Raw genomic sequence first — 17,384 nt, forward strand, 5'->3', positions numbered from 1 at the left:
ATAGATAACATTCATTATACGTTAGATGATACTTTTCCTTTATATTCTATTATGTGTATTTAGGGCTAATGCGACATCACTATGTTGGCGACAGGACTGATTTGAACACACTAATTTTACAAATTAAACTTGTCACCCACCACGAACACTCAATGAAGAGCACCCAGGAGCACCCTCGTAAATGCTCCACAATTCGTGACGTATAATATATACTGAGCATATAATAAGCTGACAAAACTGATACTTGAGTACTCCGAAATGTTCCATTGTCATAATGTCCTACACCTGTGAACCAATCTTCAAGTTGCGCATTCAATGTTTAGCTCGGTAATTCCGTTATTAAAGTTGAGTATGCATAGGTACGTGCTACGCTCCCGCAAAAGTCGGTATGGAACTGCGTTAGTTTAAAATTTGTTCAATCATGAAATGCGTAACAAAATTTGACATGGTGCATTGTCATAATAATGTCTTACAACTGCGTACCGAGTTTCGAGGTGGGGAGTCGAATATTAACATGGTAATTCCGTTATTAAAGTTGACTATGTATAGGTACGTGCTACGCTACGGAAAAAGAGATTTAGCCAAAAGTCTGTATCGAACTGCTTTGGTTTTAAAGGTGTTACATCATGAAATGTCTGACGAAATTTGGTATGGTGCATTGTTATTATGTCCTACAACTGTGTACTAACGTTCACGGTGAGAATTTAATGTTTAGCATGCTAATTCTGTTATTGAAATTGACTTTCCCACCTTTAAAGCTGGTACGCGGTTATAGGACATACCAAATCCAAATCCACCATACCACACCCCATCACACATTTCATGATGGAACAACTATAAAACGAACACCGCTCTACATCGACTTTTTGCGTACATCTGTTTTGCGGGAGCGTATAGCACGTACCCATACATAACAAACTTTAATAACGGAATTACCATGCTTAACATTGAATCCCAACTCTAAACTTGATACGTAGTTGTAGGGCATTATGGTAATGCACCATGCTAAATTTCATCATACATCTAATGACGGAACACCTTTGAAACTATCGCATTCGAATACCGACTTTTACGCATATCTGTTTTTCGTGAACATAGCATATACCCATACATATAGCTACTTTACCTTAATTTAATGGATTTATCTGAGATCATTGAGAAGAAGCGTTTCAGAGTCGAACCAAGCACCTTGTCGAGCTACCTTGCTCATGGTCGACTGCTACCGGACGCATAGGCTACTCTGAAAACTACGAATACAATGCGTGCCGCACTTTGCAAATTGTTTCGATTTATTCTACCCGTTTTAATTTAAGGAAGCCCATTTCACTCAATGTATCGATGCCTACAGTATAGAGTAGGCCTATACTCTACAAAATTTTCTGATTAATTCTCCCTACGTTAATTTACCATAAGAAAGACAATTTGACTCCTAAAGTCCGAAATACTTGTTCGCTTGAGCTAAGCCGCAGCGCCAGGAGTGGAATTTTATAGTTCTTGTAAAAAGTTGTTTGTACACAATATATGTTTAAGGTAAGTCCTACGCATTCATGATTTCGTCCGAGTTTGTATTTTAGTAATATACACTCATTTACGATACCACGTTTGTAACTTGTGCAAGTAGGCCTACAGAAATATCATAGTTCTTAAACCGTACTCAATGCTCAATAGACCATTTTTGCTATTTTTCATCGCCATAAGTCATTCTGGATCGCGTAAACGCATCGTACGATATAGATGAAAGTTATGCAAATTCTAGGATCCTCATTTTTAAAGTAGCTTAGATCTCGAAATAAGCTCCGACTCGCTAATTTCCTCAAAGCATGGAATTATCACGAGTATCACCTTCGATCGCTAAGAAAAGGATGAGATTATATATGAAGCAGAGTTGGATCAATTGTAATTTGTAATTGTAATTGAATGTAATTAATTACATTTTTCAATGTAATTGTAATGTAATTGTAATTGAAGCATTTTTATTTTGTGTAATTGTAATTGTAATTGTAATTTGACAAAAATTTTGCTCAATTACAATTTCAATTACATTAAATTGCTATTGAGACCTGACAAGCACAACATAAAATAATTGACTTATAATGCATTCTCATTAAGATACATAGTAACCAATTTGTTTCACACCTGAACAAATAAATGTTGTATTTTCATCTTCTTTCTGTATAACAATTTTCGGTTAGTTAGTGCGAATGAAATTTACTTTACAAAAAAGTGCGAATGAAGCTCAAAAGGTTGAAAAGCACTGCATTAGACAAAGATGTATTCTTTATATAAATTGCATTGATTGGTTGAAAAAGCATTATTCGCTGACCTACATCAGGGATCTCCCTGACCTGCATGTAGTGTAATTATTTCATTCTTGATGTGTGATTGCGGTTCAAGCTCACAGCAAAGAGTCATGAAATATTCACGAGCAGAAAGCGGAATATTTCCAGCAAATTTGCGCAACAAAGCAAGTAATTTTTTTTTAAGATTGGCAAGGTGCAGGCCAGTGTTTGGATGACCCGAGTCATGACTTGACTCGAGTCAGACTAGAGTCACCGTTTTCCTATGACTTGACTTGACTCGAGTCACTTTGCAAAAATGTCTTGACTTGACTTGACTCGACGTTCTAGAAATGCGGATTGACTCGTGAATCGAAGCAAAATTCACGAGTCAATTTCAAGTCATCAAGTAATCGATGTCGACTAAATCACTGTATCTTGAAAAAGTTCGGATTGTTAATGATACGCTTGTATGAACTGTGTGTGCAGCCAATCTTTGCGTTTTACCGAGCCTTCATTGATCACAAATAATTTGATCACAAAGCAGTGATCGGAGCTACAGCTTACGTCGTCGTAAAGCTAGTAATAAAGTAATATACTAGCAATGCATCTCCGCTCTATTAACTGCTCACAGTGCCCAATGCTCACCTTTACCAACACTCTTCTATGATTTATATCGAACGAATATCGTCCATACTTGTTTATAATGGCATAACATGGATATGTAGGTCGGTAGGGTACTGCATCATATCATTTTTCAACTTTCTGAGGTTTCGTATTTTATCCTGTATTTTGGCTGATAATTGTAGACTGGGGCTTCCATAATTTAGAAGTTCTGCGTATGCGTGAGCGATACAGCGCCTTTTTGCGTGTATATGATCAACTCATTTTTCGTTCCTCGATTCATAATAAATGGGGACTCCATCTGTATTTAAATGTCGACAAGGAATTTGGTGGATCCATTCGTGTAAGCCCTTGACTGCGACTCACGATTGAATACGCCGAGAAGCGAACTGCTGAGCCGGCTAAAAGCAGCAGAATTGATAGTCCCATAGCTGTCTATCCAAGCGTCGAAATTTGATATGTAGCCTATGGTGCTAATCGAAAGCTAGTGTCGCACTGATTCCGCAATAATAGTATATTTCCAGGCAATGGTACCATCCCAAAATAGTCGTGAAAGTCTGGGAATCGGCATTGTTCTGAACAATCGCTGGGCGTAATTGGTAATTGTTGTGGTCATGCTGCTGCAGCGCTCTCACTTTTCAGAACAGTCGGCCTTAAACGGCTATTTTGGAGCAGTTACATTACCCTGACGAGATTTTATTTTGTATTTTCGGAATTAGTACATCAATAGCTTACGATAAAGACCAGATGCATCAAATTTGGACGCATGGATCGCCAGATCTAGGACTACAAAGTTAGCTGCTTTTAGCCGGCTCTGCGGTACGTTTGTCGGTGCATTCATCCGTGACTCACATCTTGTGGGTTGGCAATCTACAATACGATTTCTGATCACGATGCTGCATCGTTATTTCGTCTGGCTAACTAACCAGACCACTGTATATTATATAGCGTCTTATCTGACAAAGCGCTGTTTTGTTTTTACTCCTCATCCTAATTCCTACGTCCCTCGATAAAAATATTATTATTTCTTTAATTATATACTATATACGCAAATCCAACTCATGCATATATTATAATACTTTTTCAACGACATACTGCACCCTATCCTTAATCCTAACCCATAGGAAATTAGGTAAATAACATTTTACATTTCCAATTACGTGCGCCATAATTACCGAGCATACAAAACACGCTTATATTACGTCACAATGACATCTTACATAGCATACTATGTACGCACATAAACGCATTTATTACTACACAATCTGAACTAGACTTGTTGTTGAATATGACGCTACGGTTGTCAAGGAGCACGGTTGAATTTATGATTATTAAATTACATGTTCAACAGCAGCAATTGTAATTGTAATTGTAATGTAATTGAAGCATGCAAGGAGTAATTGTAATTGTAATTGTAATTTGATATTTTTCGCATGGAGTAATTGTAATTGTAATGTAATTGAAACATTCATGAAAGTAATTGTAATTGTAATTGTAATTGAACTGAAATAATGTAATTGATCCAACTCTGATATGAAGCATATTCCTTGACCAGGAATTTTATCATGTACGAACTGGATGCCTCATGCGTTAAGGTAAATACGAAAGCAGAGAGAACCTTAAGCGCGCAAAATTATATTTTGGGGGGCCGACGATCAGTAAACCATTTCGAAGTGCAAGTACAGGAATATCACCGAGTTGCGTAAAGCTAATGCTCCCCCCGTAGCTGAGATCAAGGTTTGCAATTTCGCCTATGGGAATGAGGTATTAGAAAATACCATTTCGAGAGCTTCTCTACTAGATAGTGCCTATAGCTTTCAATACCACAAACTTTGCTTGCTTTCAGAGCCGGCAACTAAATTCAAGACAGACTTTACGCAAAACTTGCTATTCTGAAAATTTTGTCAAGGTAATGCGTATCCGTTTTGCGGGGACTTAGCATATACCTATACATAGTCAATTTTAATAGCAGAATTACCGTGTTGAACATTGAATTCCCACCTTGAAAGTTGGTATACGCGGTTATAGGACATTATAAAAATGCACCATACCAAATCCCATCAGACATTTCATGATGGAACAACTTTAAAACTAACGCGGCTCTACATCGACTTTTTGCGTACATCTGTTTTGCGGGAGCGTATAGCACGTACCCATACATAGCCAACTTTAATAACGGAATTACCATGCATTGAATCCCAACTCTAAACTTGATACGCAGTTGTAGGGCATTATGGCTATGCACCATGCTAAATTTCATCACACATCTAATGATGGAACACCTTTGAAACTATCGCAGTCGAATACCGACTTTTACGCATATCTGTTTTCGTGAACATAGCATATACCCATACATAGTCAATTTTAATAACAGAATTAGCATGCCAAACATTAAATTCTCACCTTGAACGTCGGTACGCAGTTGTAGGACATATTAACCATGCACCATACCAAATTTCGTCAGACATTTCATGATGTAACACCTTTAAAACCAACGCAGTTCTATACAGACTTTTGGCTAAATCTGTTTTTCCGTAGCGTAGCACGTACCTAAACATAGTCAACTTTATTAACGGAATTAGCATGTTAATATTCGACTCCCTACCTTGAAACTCGGTACGCAGTTGTAAGACATTATGACAATGCACCATGTCAAATTTTGTTACGCATTTCATGATTGAACAAATTTTAAACTAACGCAGTTCCATACCGACTTTTGCGGGAGCGTAGCACGTACCTATGCATACTCAACTTTAATAACGGAATTACCGAGCTAAACATTGAATGCGCAACTTGAAGATTGGTTCACAGGTGTAGGACATTATGACAATGGAACATATCAAATTTCATCACACATTTCATGATGGAACACCTTTAAAACTATGATATAGTCTCTACAAAAGGTTTTGATATCAAGATAACATTTTTACATGAATGGTCACGTATCCTAATATTCAAATAACTCTTTAGTACTTACAGGAATATCGTAGTTCTTGTAACAAAGCTGTATGTGCACAATATATGTTTAAGGTAAGTCCTACATATTCATGATTTCGTCCGAGTTTGTATTTTAGAAAATATTATACAACGATTTACTTTACTAACGAGAAGTGTCGAGTTATCGAATGATTTTCCCTTGCATCAAAACAAATATATTTTTAACCTTCCTAACCCTTTGCACACCAGATGTAAATCACACAAGCAACAAGTTTCGAGAATCGAGTTATTGAATAACGTGAAAGTGTTTTCCAGTGTCAAGTCGTTATGTTGATTAAAGCGTATATTGTAATACTCCGAAGTGAGTCTTCGAAACTATCGCCAGTTCTCCGAGAGCAAATATCGTGTTCTACAAGTGTTAAGTTGTTGTATTATGTAGCTAGTAATTGGTGCACGTAAGCTCAGGATCGAACCAACTTGTGTTAACTTGCGTTATTATGTACCTATAGTAATTGGTGCGAGTAATCCTGCAACTGCTGCTGTTCAATGGCTTTACCGCGTTCTTACCAAGCACCTTAATAAGGATAGACGACCCCAAGCAGATAATGTAAGTATATATGCATGAATGACGGGTCTTATGGTGCTTGACAATAGAAGCTGGTCTTCTATTCTATATTCCGAAATAATCAAGTTGATGGTTTTACCAGCCCCGCGCCACATAGAACCTTAATTTTCCAGCAGTGTGATACACGCCGTCAGATGGTACTCAACATCGCGCAATTCCGCTCGAATACAAGTAAAAGTACAGATTTCAAAGTAAGTAAGTGAGTAACTGGTTATGTTTGTAGACTATATCTTGTATTTCTTCAAAGTACTCAAGTGGTTTTTTACCTACATGCACCAACTACTCAAGTGTTTATGATATAGGCCTGTTTCAAATTCAAGACAGTTTCAGTATTAAACAAAAATGGACCTTGAATATTAACTTTTACAATGTGAAATTTTATATGCATAAGCTAAGAAACGTCACTTTTACAATGGTTCGGTATGATTTCTATATTATCCCACTCTCGTTATTGGACTGCGGTGTGACGCCGAGCTATATCTCGATGCCTAGGCTTCCGCATTTATTTATTTCGATTTATTCTGCCCTATGTAGATTTAACATAAGGAAGGTTATTTCACTAATACAATTCGGAATGCGTATTTGCTCGAGTTAAACCCATAACGCTTGGAGTGAAATTTTACGTGGTTTTCGTTGATATCCAACTGGGCTAATTTCGAAATGTAAATTGAAAAACTCAAATACCGCATAGTAGGACTTCCCAAATTTTCGGTATATTTTTGCTATTTTTTCATGGTGATGATAAGACATTCAGGACAGCGAAATGCATTGTAGGAAATAGATGAAACTGGTACGATTCATCAAGACCCCCGAAAAAAGTGCATTACATTTCAACATTTTATTAGCATGTAATCGAAATACCACAAACTGTGCTAACCTTCGAAGTTGTTAAGTAAAGAAGTACTAGTACTTTTTCAGAGTACCCAAGTAGGTTTTTGCCTACATACACCAAATACTCTCAAGTCCTTATGATATTGGAGTGCTTCAACTTCATGATAGTTATAGTATTAAGCAGAAATATACCTGGAGTACTAACGTTTTACTTACTTACTCGGAAATGACTACTTCTATCTTATTTTAAAGGATTCCTCGCTCGACGCGAAATTTTATGAGGTTTTAAATAATATCCAGCATATAGGCTCACTTTGAAGGGTACTTCGTAAAACTCAAATATTGCACAGTGAGAGTGCGCAAATTCTCGACGTATTTTTGGTATTTGTATTGTGGTAAATCATTCTGCAGCGCGAAAATGCATCGTAGGATATAGATGAAACTGACACCGCTCACCAAGGCCACTGAAAAGAAGTACATTTCAACATTTTAGTAGCAGTAAATTCCTAGTAAAGTACAAGAAGTGATGATTTCCGAGTGAGTTAAAAAGTAAGTATTAAAGGTATAGTTTGCTCGAAAAATCGACAAATCTGAAATAGAAGTAGATGCACTTGATTAAGTATAGCGCAAGCAGGCCAAACCTATACTTGAGTACTCAAAAATGTACATGTACTTCGCTATCGACCCTCTCCGCGTAAAACGTGACTAGATTTTAGAGTACTTTATCAGTACTTGACAGTTTAAGTTTTAGACAAAATTTGGAATAAAAATCTAACTCATTCACCCATTCGGAAATCTCTTCTTTAACCTGTACTTGAGTGTAGCAAGTAAATCTCATTTTTTTTTATTAATTCTACATGTACTTGTACACTTGACCATGTGTTATGACTTACATAATTACTTTTCGCTATATTTGAATTCTGTCAAATAGCAGTATATCTTACGGTGAGCTTATATTCGTTCTGCTTGATCATCTTGACTAACGATATTAATCCGACGAGCTCTTCAGTGATAGTCCTGGGACTTGGAACAGTGTTATATGACATCATAGCGATACGAAGTTACGACAGTTTACAATTATCTACCTTACGACACCAAATTTCGTTAGTTCATCTCCACCTTCAAATATCGTGTTATACAAATATTGTGTATACGGGACAAATACATATATGGCTATGTTGTTGCAATCTTCAAAAAAGTACCTCCCTCAGTAAGCAATTTCTCGTAGGCTATGCATACAAATGAGGGCAGTTACATCAACGAGTGGTAACTTGTTGTATTATGTAGGCTAGCTAGTAATTAGTGCAAGCAAGTCCGCAACTACTGTTCAAGGCCTTTTCCTCGTTTTTACCAAGCATCCTCGTAAGGATAGACAGGCCCAATCAGCCAATGTAAGTGTGTACTGTGTATGTATGTATGAGGGGTCTTATGCCGCTTGACGAATGAAGTTGATCGTCTATTCTATTCCGAAATAATCAAGTTGGTGGTTTTTTACAGGACCTCACCTCGTAGAAACTTCAGTTGAATAACTTGTTAACATTAAAGTAGTTTGAGCTTACGTTTTTATCACCTTGACATGGCATTATCAGACATGAAAATGATATTATCACCTAATACCAGAAGTTAACACACGTAAATGTGGTTCAGAATTCACGAGAAATTGGTTACTAAGAGAAGTATATTCTTGTATACACAATTGCGGAGAGAATCTCTAAAATGTAGTAAGCAGGCCGATGGGTATTCGTTGAGTTGTACAAGCATAAAAAACATTCCCGCGCGCGTCTTAGGATTAGGTGGTAGGGTTAGGAAAAATTAGGTTTATGAGCGCGCAGTTTGTGGTATTTCGATTACATGCTAATAAAATGTTGAAATGTAATGCACTTTTTTCGGGGGTCTTGATGAATCGTACCAGTTTCATCTATTTCCTACAATGCATTTCGCTGTCCTGAATGTCTTATCATCACCATGAAAAAATAGCAAAAATATACCGAAAATTTGGGAAGTCCTACTATGCGGTATTTGAGTTTTTCAATTTACATTTCGAAATTAGCCCAGTTGGACATCAACGAAAACCACGTAAAATTTCACTCCAAGCGTTATGGGTTTAACTCGAGCAAATACGCATTCCGAATTGTATTAGTGAAATAACCTTCCTTATGTTAAATCTACATAGGGCAGAATAAATCGAAATAAATAAATGCGGAAGCCTAGGCATCGAGATATAGCTCGGCGTCACACCGCAGTCCAATAACGAGAGTGGGATAATATAGAAATCATACCGAACCATTGTAAAAGTGACGTTTCTTAGCTTATGCATATAAAATTTCACATTGTAAAAGTTAATATTCAAGGTCCATTTTTGTTTAATACTGAAACTGTCTTGAATTTGAAACAGGCCTATATCATAAACACTTGAGTAGTTGGTGCATGTAGGTAAAAAACCACTTGAGTACTTTGAAGAAATACAAGATATAGTCTACAAACATAACCAGTTACTCACTTACTTACTTTGAAATCTGTACTTTTACTTGTATTCGAGCGGAATTGCGCGATGTTGAGTACCATCTGACGGCGTGTATCACACTGCTGGAAAATTAAGGTTCTATGTGGCGCGGGGCTGGTAAAACCATCAACTTGATTATTTCGGAATATAGAATAGAAGACCAGCTTCTATTGTCAAGCACCATAAGACCCGTCATTCATGCATATATACTTACATTATCTGCTTGGGGTCGTCTATCCTTATTAAGGTGCTTGGTAAGAACGCGGTAAAGCCATTGAACAGCAGCAGTTGCAGGATTACTCGCACCAATTACTATAGGTACATAATAACGCAAGTTAACACAAGTTGGTTCGATCCTGAGCTTACGTGCACCAATTACTAGCTACATAATACAACAACTTAACACTTGTAGAACACGATATTTGCTCTCGGAGAACTGGCGATAGTTTCGAAGACTCACTTCGGAGTATTACAATATACGCTTTAATCAACATAACGACTTGATACTGGAAAACACTTTCACGTTATTCAATAACTCGATTCTCGAAACTTGTTGCTTGTGTGATTTACATCTGGTGTGCAAAGGGTTAGGAAGGTTAAAAATATATTTGTTTTGATGCAAGGGAAAATCATTCGATAACTCGACACTTCTCGTTAGTAAAGTAAATCGTTGTATAATATTTTCTAAAATACAAACTCGGACGAAATCATGAATATGTAGGACTTACCTTAAACATATATTGTGCACATACAGCTTTGTTACAAGAACTACGATATTCCTGTAAGTACTAAAGAGTTATTTGAATATTAGGATACGTGACCATTCATGTAAAAATGTTATCTTGATATCAAAACCTTTTGTAGAGACTATATCATAGTTTTAAAGGTGTTCCATCATGAAATGTGTGATGAAATTTGATATGTTCCATTGTCATAATGTCCTACACCTGTGAACCAATCTTCAAGTTGCGCATTCAATGTTTAGCTCGGTAATTCCGTTATTAAAATTGAGTATGCATAGGTACGTGCTACGCTCCCGCAAAAGTCGGTATGGAACTACGTTAGTTTAAAATTTGTTCAATCATGAAATGCGTAACAAAATTTGACATGGTGCATTGTCATAATGTCTTACAACTGCGTACCGAGTTTCAAGGTAGGGAGTCGAATATTAACATGCTAATTCCGTTAATAAAGTTGACTATGTTTAGGTACGTGCTACGCTACGGAAAAACAGATTTAGCCAAAAGTCTGTATAGAACTGCGTTGGTTTTAAAGGTGTTACATCATGAAATGTCTGACGAAATTTGGTATGGTGCATGGTTAATATGTCCTACAACTGCGTACCGACGTTCAAGGTGAGAATTTAATGTTTGGCATGCTAATTCTGTTATTAAAATTGACTATGTATGGGTATATGCTATGTTCACGAAAACAGATATGCGTAAAAGTCGGTATTCGACTGCGATAGTTTCAAAGGTGTTCCATCATTAGATGTGTGATGAAATTTAGCATGGTGCATAGCCATAATGCCCTACAACTACGTATCAAGTTTAGAGTTGGGATTCAATGCATGGTAATTCCGTTATTAAAGTTGGCTATGTATGGGTACGTGCTATACTCTCCCGCAAAACAGATGTACGCAAAAAGTCGATGTAGAGCCGCGTTAGTTTTAAAGTTGTTCCATCATGAAATGTCTGATGGGATTTGGTATGGTGCATTTTTATAATGTCCTATAACCGCGTATACCAACTTTCAAGGTGGGAATTCAATGTTCAACACGGTAATTCTGCTATTAAAATTGACTATGTATAGGTATATGCTAAGTCCCCGCAAAACGGATACGCATTACCTTGACAAAATTTTCAGAATAGCAAGTTTTGCGTAAAGTCTGTCTTGAATTTAGTTGCCGGCTCTGAAAGCAAGCAAAGTTTGTGGTATTGAAAGCTATAGGCACTATCTAGTAGAGAAGCTCTCGAAATGGTATTTTCTAATACCTCATTCCCATAGGCGAAATTGCAAACCTTGATCTCAGCTACGGGGGGAGCATTAGCTTTACGCAACTCGGTGATATTCCTGTACTTGCACTTCGAAATGGTTTACTGATCGTCGGCCCCCCAAAATATAATTTTGCGCGCTTAAGGTTCTCTCTGCTTTCGTATTTACCTTAACGCATGAGGCATCCAGTTCGTACATGATAAAATTCCTGGTCAAGGAATATGCTTCATATATAATCTCATCCTTTTCTTAGCGATCGAAGGTGATACTCGTGATAATTCCATGCTTTGAGGAAATTAGCGAGTCGGAGCTTATTTCGAGATCTAAGCTACTTTAAAAATGAGGATCCTAGAATTTGCATAACTTTCATCTATATCGTACGATGCGTTTACGCGATCCAGAATGACTTATGGCGATGAAAAATAGCAAAAATGGTCTATTGAGCATTGAGTACGGTTTAAGAACTATGATATTTCTGTAGGCCTACTTGCACAAGTTACAAACGCGGTATCGTAAATGAGTGTATATTACTAAAATACAAACTCGGACGAAATCATGAATGCGTAGGACTTACCTTAAACATATATTGTGTACAAACAACTTTTTACAAGAACTATAAAATTCCACTCCTGGCGCTGCGGCTTAGCTCAAGCGAACAAGTATTTCGGACTTTAGGAGTCAAATTGTCTTTCTTATGGTAAATTAACGTAGGGAGAATTAATCAGAAAATTTTGTAGAGTATAGGCCTACTCTATACTGTAGGCATCGATACATTGAGTGAAATGGGCTTCCTTAAATTAAAACGGGTAGAATAAATCGAAACAATTTGCAAAGTGCGGCACGCATTGTATTCGTAGTTTTCAGAGTAGCCTATGCGTCCGGTAGCAGTCGACCATGAGCAAGGTAGCTCGACAAGGTGCTTGGTTCGACTCTGAAACGCTTCTTCTCAATGATCTCAGATAAATCCATTAAATTAAGGTAAAGTAGCTATATGTATGGGTATATGCTATGTTCACGAAAAACAGATATGCGTAAAAGTCGGTATTCGAATGCGATAGTTTCAAAGGTGTTCCGTCATTAAATGTATGATGAAATTTAGCATGGTGCATTACCATAATGCCCTACAACTACGTATCAAGTTTAGAGTTGGGATTCAATGTTAAGCATGGTAATTCCGTTATTAAAGTTTGTTATGTATGGGTACGTGCTATACGCTCCCGCAAAACAGATGTACGCAAAAAGTCGATGTAGAGCGGTGTTCGTTTTATAGTTGTTCCATCATGAAATGTGTGATGGGGTGTGGTATGGTGGATTTGGATTTGGTATGTCCTATAACCGCGTACCAGCTTTAAAGGTGGGAAAGTCAATTTCAATAACAGAATTAGCATGCTAAACATTAAATTCTCACCGTGAACGTTAGTACACAGTTGTAGGACATAATAACAATGCACCATACCAAATTTCGTCAGACATTTCATGATGTAACACCTTTAAAACCAAAGCAGTTCGATACAGACTTTTGGCTAAATCTCTTTTTCCGTAGCGTAGCACGTACCTATACATAGTCAACTTTAATAACGGAATTACCATGTTAATATTCGACTCCCCACCTCGAAACTCGGTACGCAGTTGTAAGACATTATTATGACAATGCACCATGTCAAATTTTGTTACGCATTTCATGATTGAACAAATTTTAAACTAACGCAGTTCCATACCGACTTTTGCGGGAGCGTAGCACGTACCTATGCATACTCAACTTTAATAACGGAATTACCGAGCTAAACATTGAATGCGCAACTTGAAGATTGGTTCACAGGTGTAGGACATTATGACAATGGAACATTTCGGAGTACTCAAGTATCAGTTTTGTCAGCTTATTATATGCTCACTATATATTATACGTCACGAATTGTGGAGCATTTACGAGGGTGCTCCTGGGTGCTCTTCATTGAGTGTTCGTGGTGGGTGATAAGTTTAATTTGTAAAATTAGTGTGTTCAAATCAGGCCTGTCGCCAACATAGTGATGTCGCATTAGCCCTAAATACACATAATAGAATATAAAGGAAAAGTATCATCTAACGTATAATGAATGTTATCTATTTCTCGGAAGCAAGTTATTATCAAAACATAGTGGTCAAAATTATCGCAGAGCAATACCGATTTTGCGTAAATTCCGTTATGCGTCTGACTACGTTACTAGAGATTATGTAGTTAGTTAAGGAATTAGGAGTCCTATCTTCCCAATCGGTATGGAACAACATCAAAATCATCACAAAGCAATATCGACTTTTGCGTGAATTGCATTTTACTACGGTAGTATGCGTAGACGGGGACTTTCTACTATATTCGCTCCTAACATTATAGCAGCACCCGACGCAGCTTACATTATTACGTTATAAGACGCCGGCGGCGTTTCACTGTCGGTTTAATCACCCTTATTCTAGTGACATGAAAAGGACTGAATCGTATGAAATGTCGTCACTACAAGAATCGAGCGAAAGCGCTGTTTCAATCCGTCTTGCATCGGTCACGATTAGTTTTACTTTTCAACTAACTTGGTGTCTGTCGTTATATTCATTAGACTCGCTTTCATGCGGCTAATTTGGCCCTATCACTATAACGTCGGGGATCGCGTACCTGCGGCAAAGGTGTTCGTTTAATTATAGCGACGAGAACCGGGCCCTGCGGCTAGTCCGTTGGCATTTTAGTGCTGAGTTAACTACCCTTATACTCGACATGCAAACATTATACGGGTAGCGGTTGTACTGCGAGCTGATAATAAGGCTTAAAATGTGGAGACCTCGGAAATCGAAACCGCGATCTGCCTGCACTCAAAATCGCTATGAAAACCCGTTAAATAGAAGTAAAAGTAGCATGGAAACATAACTGCTTACTGAAAAATCGTTACGTTGAAGTTCGGTTGCAGAGACAGTAACTTGTATACATAAAATCAAGTTTAAAAATGTGGACGGATGAGTTATCTCTGACCAATAGAGTAATATAACCGCCTTTAATTTGGTGGGGTATTGCTATAATGTATATCCAAACAATCGTTGCAGACTCTGAATGTTACCTAGGTCCTTATCACAAAAATCATGCCGTCGATTCTAGCCAAGGTAAGTTTTGACGTGGAAATCATAAGTCGTAAAATGTGGAGACTGCAGAAACCGTAACTTGTACACATAAAATCAAGTCTACAAATATGGACGGATGACATTAGTCCTAAATACACAAAATAGAATATCTGAGAAAAGTATCAAGATGCGGCAATCAATGCAGCGATGATATAGCAATGGATGGATGATGTGGCACTATAGGCGTGGCGCTTGATGATGTGGCACAGATGACGTAGCAGATGAATGTACCCTTAGGGTATGAAAATGGGCGTGGCAAATAGGATGACGTGGCGCTCTCTGATTGGCGGGCGTATAACGATACCAACTACACTACTCGCGCAACCATCGACATATGGAACGGATTATAGGATTTAAAATCCATGTATTTCTTCAAATCTGTTAAAAAAGTACATGCATACCCAGAAATCACGAACCTGCTAATGGACATTGTATTTACCGCCGCCACGGAAACTGTACAAACGTTTATTCTCTGTAGCGAGCTCTGAAAGAGACAATTTCGCTGCGGCATTGCAAGAAATTGAAGATGCGTCATGCTTGAGATTCCGAGAAAGGACAAATCAGCATTACTACTTAAGATTTGTCAGAGGTCCTGGCTGCTACTCGTACATTGGTAATATGCGAACATCAGGCGGGCAAGAGGTAATTTTAACAGATAAAATCATACATTGGAACTTCATTTATATCTGCCATATTGATATTGGTGCACGCTATACGTTGTTATATTGAAGTTTCCGTTCAATTGCCTTCGAAGCAAATGTTACTTTACCGATTGCTAGCCTTCATTATACTACCAAATGTCGCTACATTGTACTGTCGAAAGACAACGAATTTTCTTTAAAAAGTGTTCTTAGCTTTCACATATAACTGGTCATAAACTAGTAGTTTGGTACTATAAATCAGTTTCGACAACACTTGCAGCCTTGTGCCTTATACGCGAAGTCGAAAGTAGACCATGCCTATACCGTATTCCAAATTTCAAATTCAATTGATATTTTGACGTCTCATGAACAAGAGCTCAACGTCATGCATTTTCAATTTTAATGTGAAATTTTAATGTGTATATAATGTTTTCATGGTTGTAATCACTGGCTTCGGTTGTAATCGTGAAGATGAGATTTTGCAGCAAGCGTAATCAATTAATCAGATGCTCCACTACAATGATATCCCGGGGAGTCCGTATTGTCAAGAAATAATTATTTTTGCATCTTAGATCTCGCTTGGTTCCGGATGCTTGTATACTAGAGGAGTCGCACAACATGAAGTACTCCACGCATTGGGATTTTGGCACGAGCAAAGCAGGAAAGATCGCGATAATTACGTGACTATTTTGACGCAGAACATCATGCCAGGTGAATCCTGAATAAAGAGTATCAGTTGCGTATCACGAATTCAGAGGGGTGAATAATACGAATGCATTTCATTGAATCCTGATCACGAAGACAGATTGACGACTGATTCTGGAGATTCCATTCCGGCTTTAACATGTTGATAATTCGATTGCAATTCAAACATCTCGTACAAACAACATTCGTATAGGGCGGCGATTCCCAACGTGGGCGATTTGGCGACCTAAGGGTCGAAAATGACGAAGGTAGCGACAGGGGGCGCAAATAGCGAAGGGGGCGATAGGGGGGCGATGACGCGTTAAAACGACTATATTGGAGTCAAGTCGGAGACATAACCTTTTTTTTAGTCAACCCACGAAAACTTAGTTGCAAAAGTGTAAAATTCGACTTCGAGCCGAAAAGTTGACCTTTTTTTAAGTCAACCCGCCGGTGATTACAGTTTGTATGCCCATTTTTCGGTTCACAAAATTTGGGGGGCGATAATCAGTGTTGTGCTTGAAAAGGGGGCGATGGATCGAAAATGGTTGGGAACCACTGGTATAGGGCCTAGTTATATCGCGCTATATGGTACGTGATGATTCATTCCCGAGGAACGATTTGCGTCGCGTTCGAAAGCCGATAAGGACTTGCGAAGTGACGAACTTCGATATTGAATCTCATCCCATACTGAGGTAGCAGAGGAACAATTTGATGACCATTGCCTTCCCTAAATATTTCAAAACATCAGTTTTATGGGGTCAAATTTGATAATCACTTTATATTAATTCACCACACTCGATAGGTCATATACATCACCAATGTCGCGCTCTATTCGCAAATAACACTGTTTGAATGAATTTAAGTCGGTTAAAAATAATAGCTTTTTACACTTGAAACATATAACTGAAATGTTTGATTTGATACCGGATAAAACTTACTTTACTCATTGAATGATCGCTAGCAGTCGACCGTGACCGTACAAAAAAAGGTTCAGTCTCAAACACTGAAGTTCTAGAATATATTATATATATATACATATCATCTCTGCTGTTATTTTTCGAGAAGGCTGATTTTATCCTTCCCCGCTTATGGGCTGTAGAATAAGTTCAACAGTTATCACGGTCAAG

General features: G+C 37.8%; 1 protein-coding gene across 1 annotated transcript in view; it reads left to right on the top strand.

Moving 5' to 3' along the window:
* LOC145445416 (uncharacterized) overlaps positions 1-17,384 on the top strand; it is a 45,908-nt gene that overhangs the window by 22,412 nt on the left and 6,112 nt on the right. Inside the window, exons 9-10 of the mRNA XM_080323609.1 lie at positions 15,408-15,571; positions 16,143-16,281. Of these exons, the coding sequence (XP_080179735.1) occupies positions 15,408-15,571; positions 16,143-16,281 (303 nt within the window). The remainder of the gene's footprint in view (positions 1-15,407; positions 15,572-16,142; positions 16,282-17,384) is intronic.

This window comes from Botryllus schlosseri, chromosome 8 (genome assembly GCF_051294905.1).
Source record: "Botryllus schlosseri isolate E-star chromosome 8, Bs_hap1, whole genome shotgun sequence".
In the NCBI taxonomy this organism is placed as follows: Eukaryota; Metazoa; Chordata; class Ascidiacea; order Stolidobranchia; family Styelidae; genus Botryllus; species Botryllus schlosseri.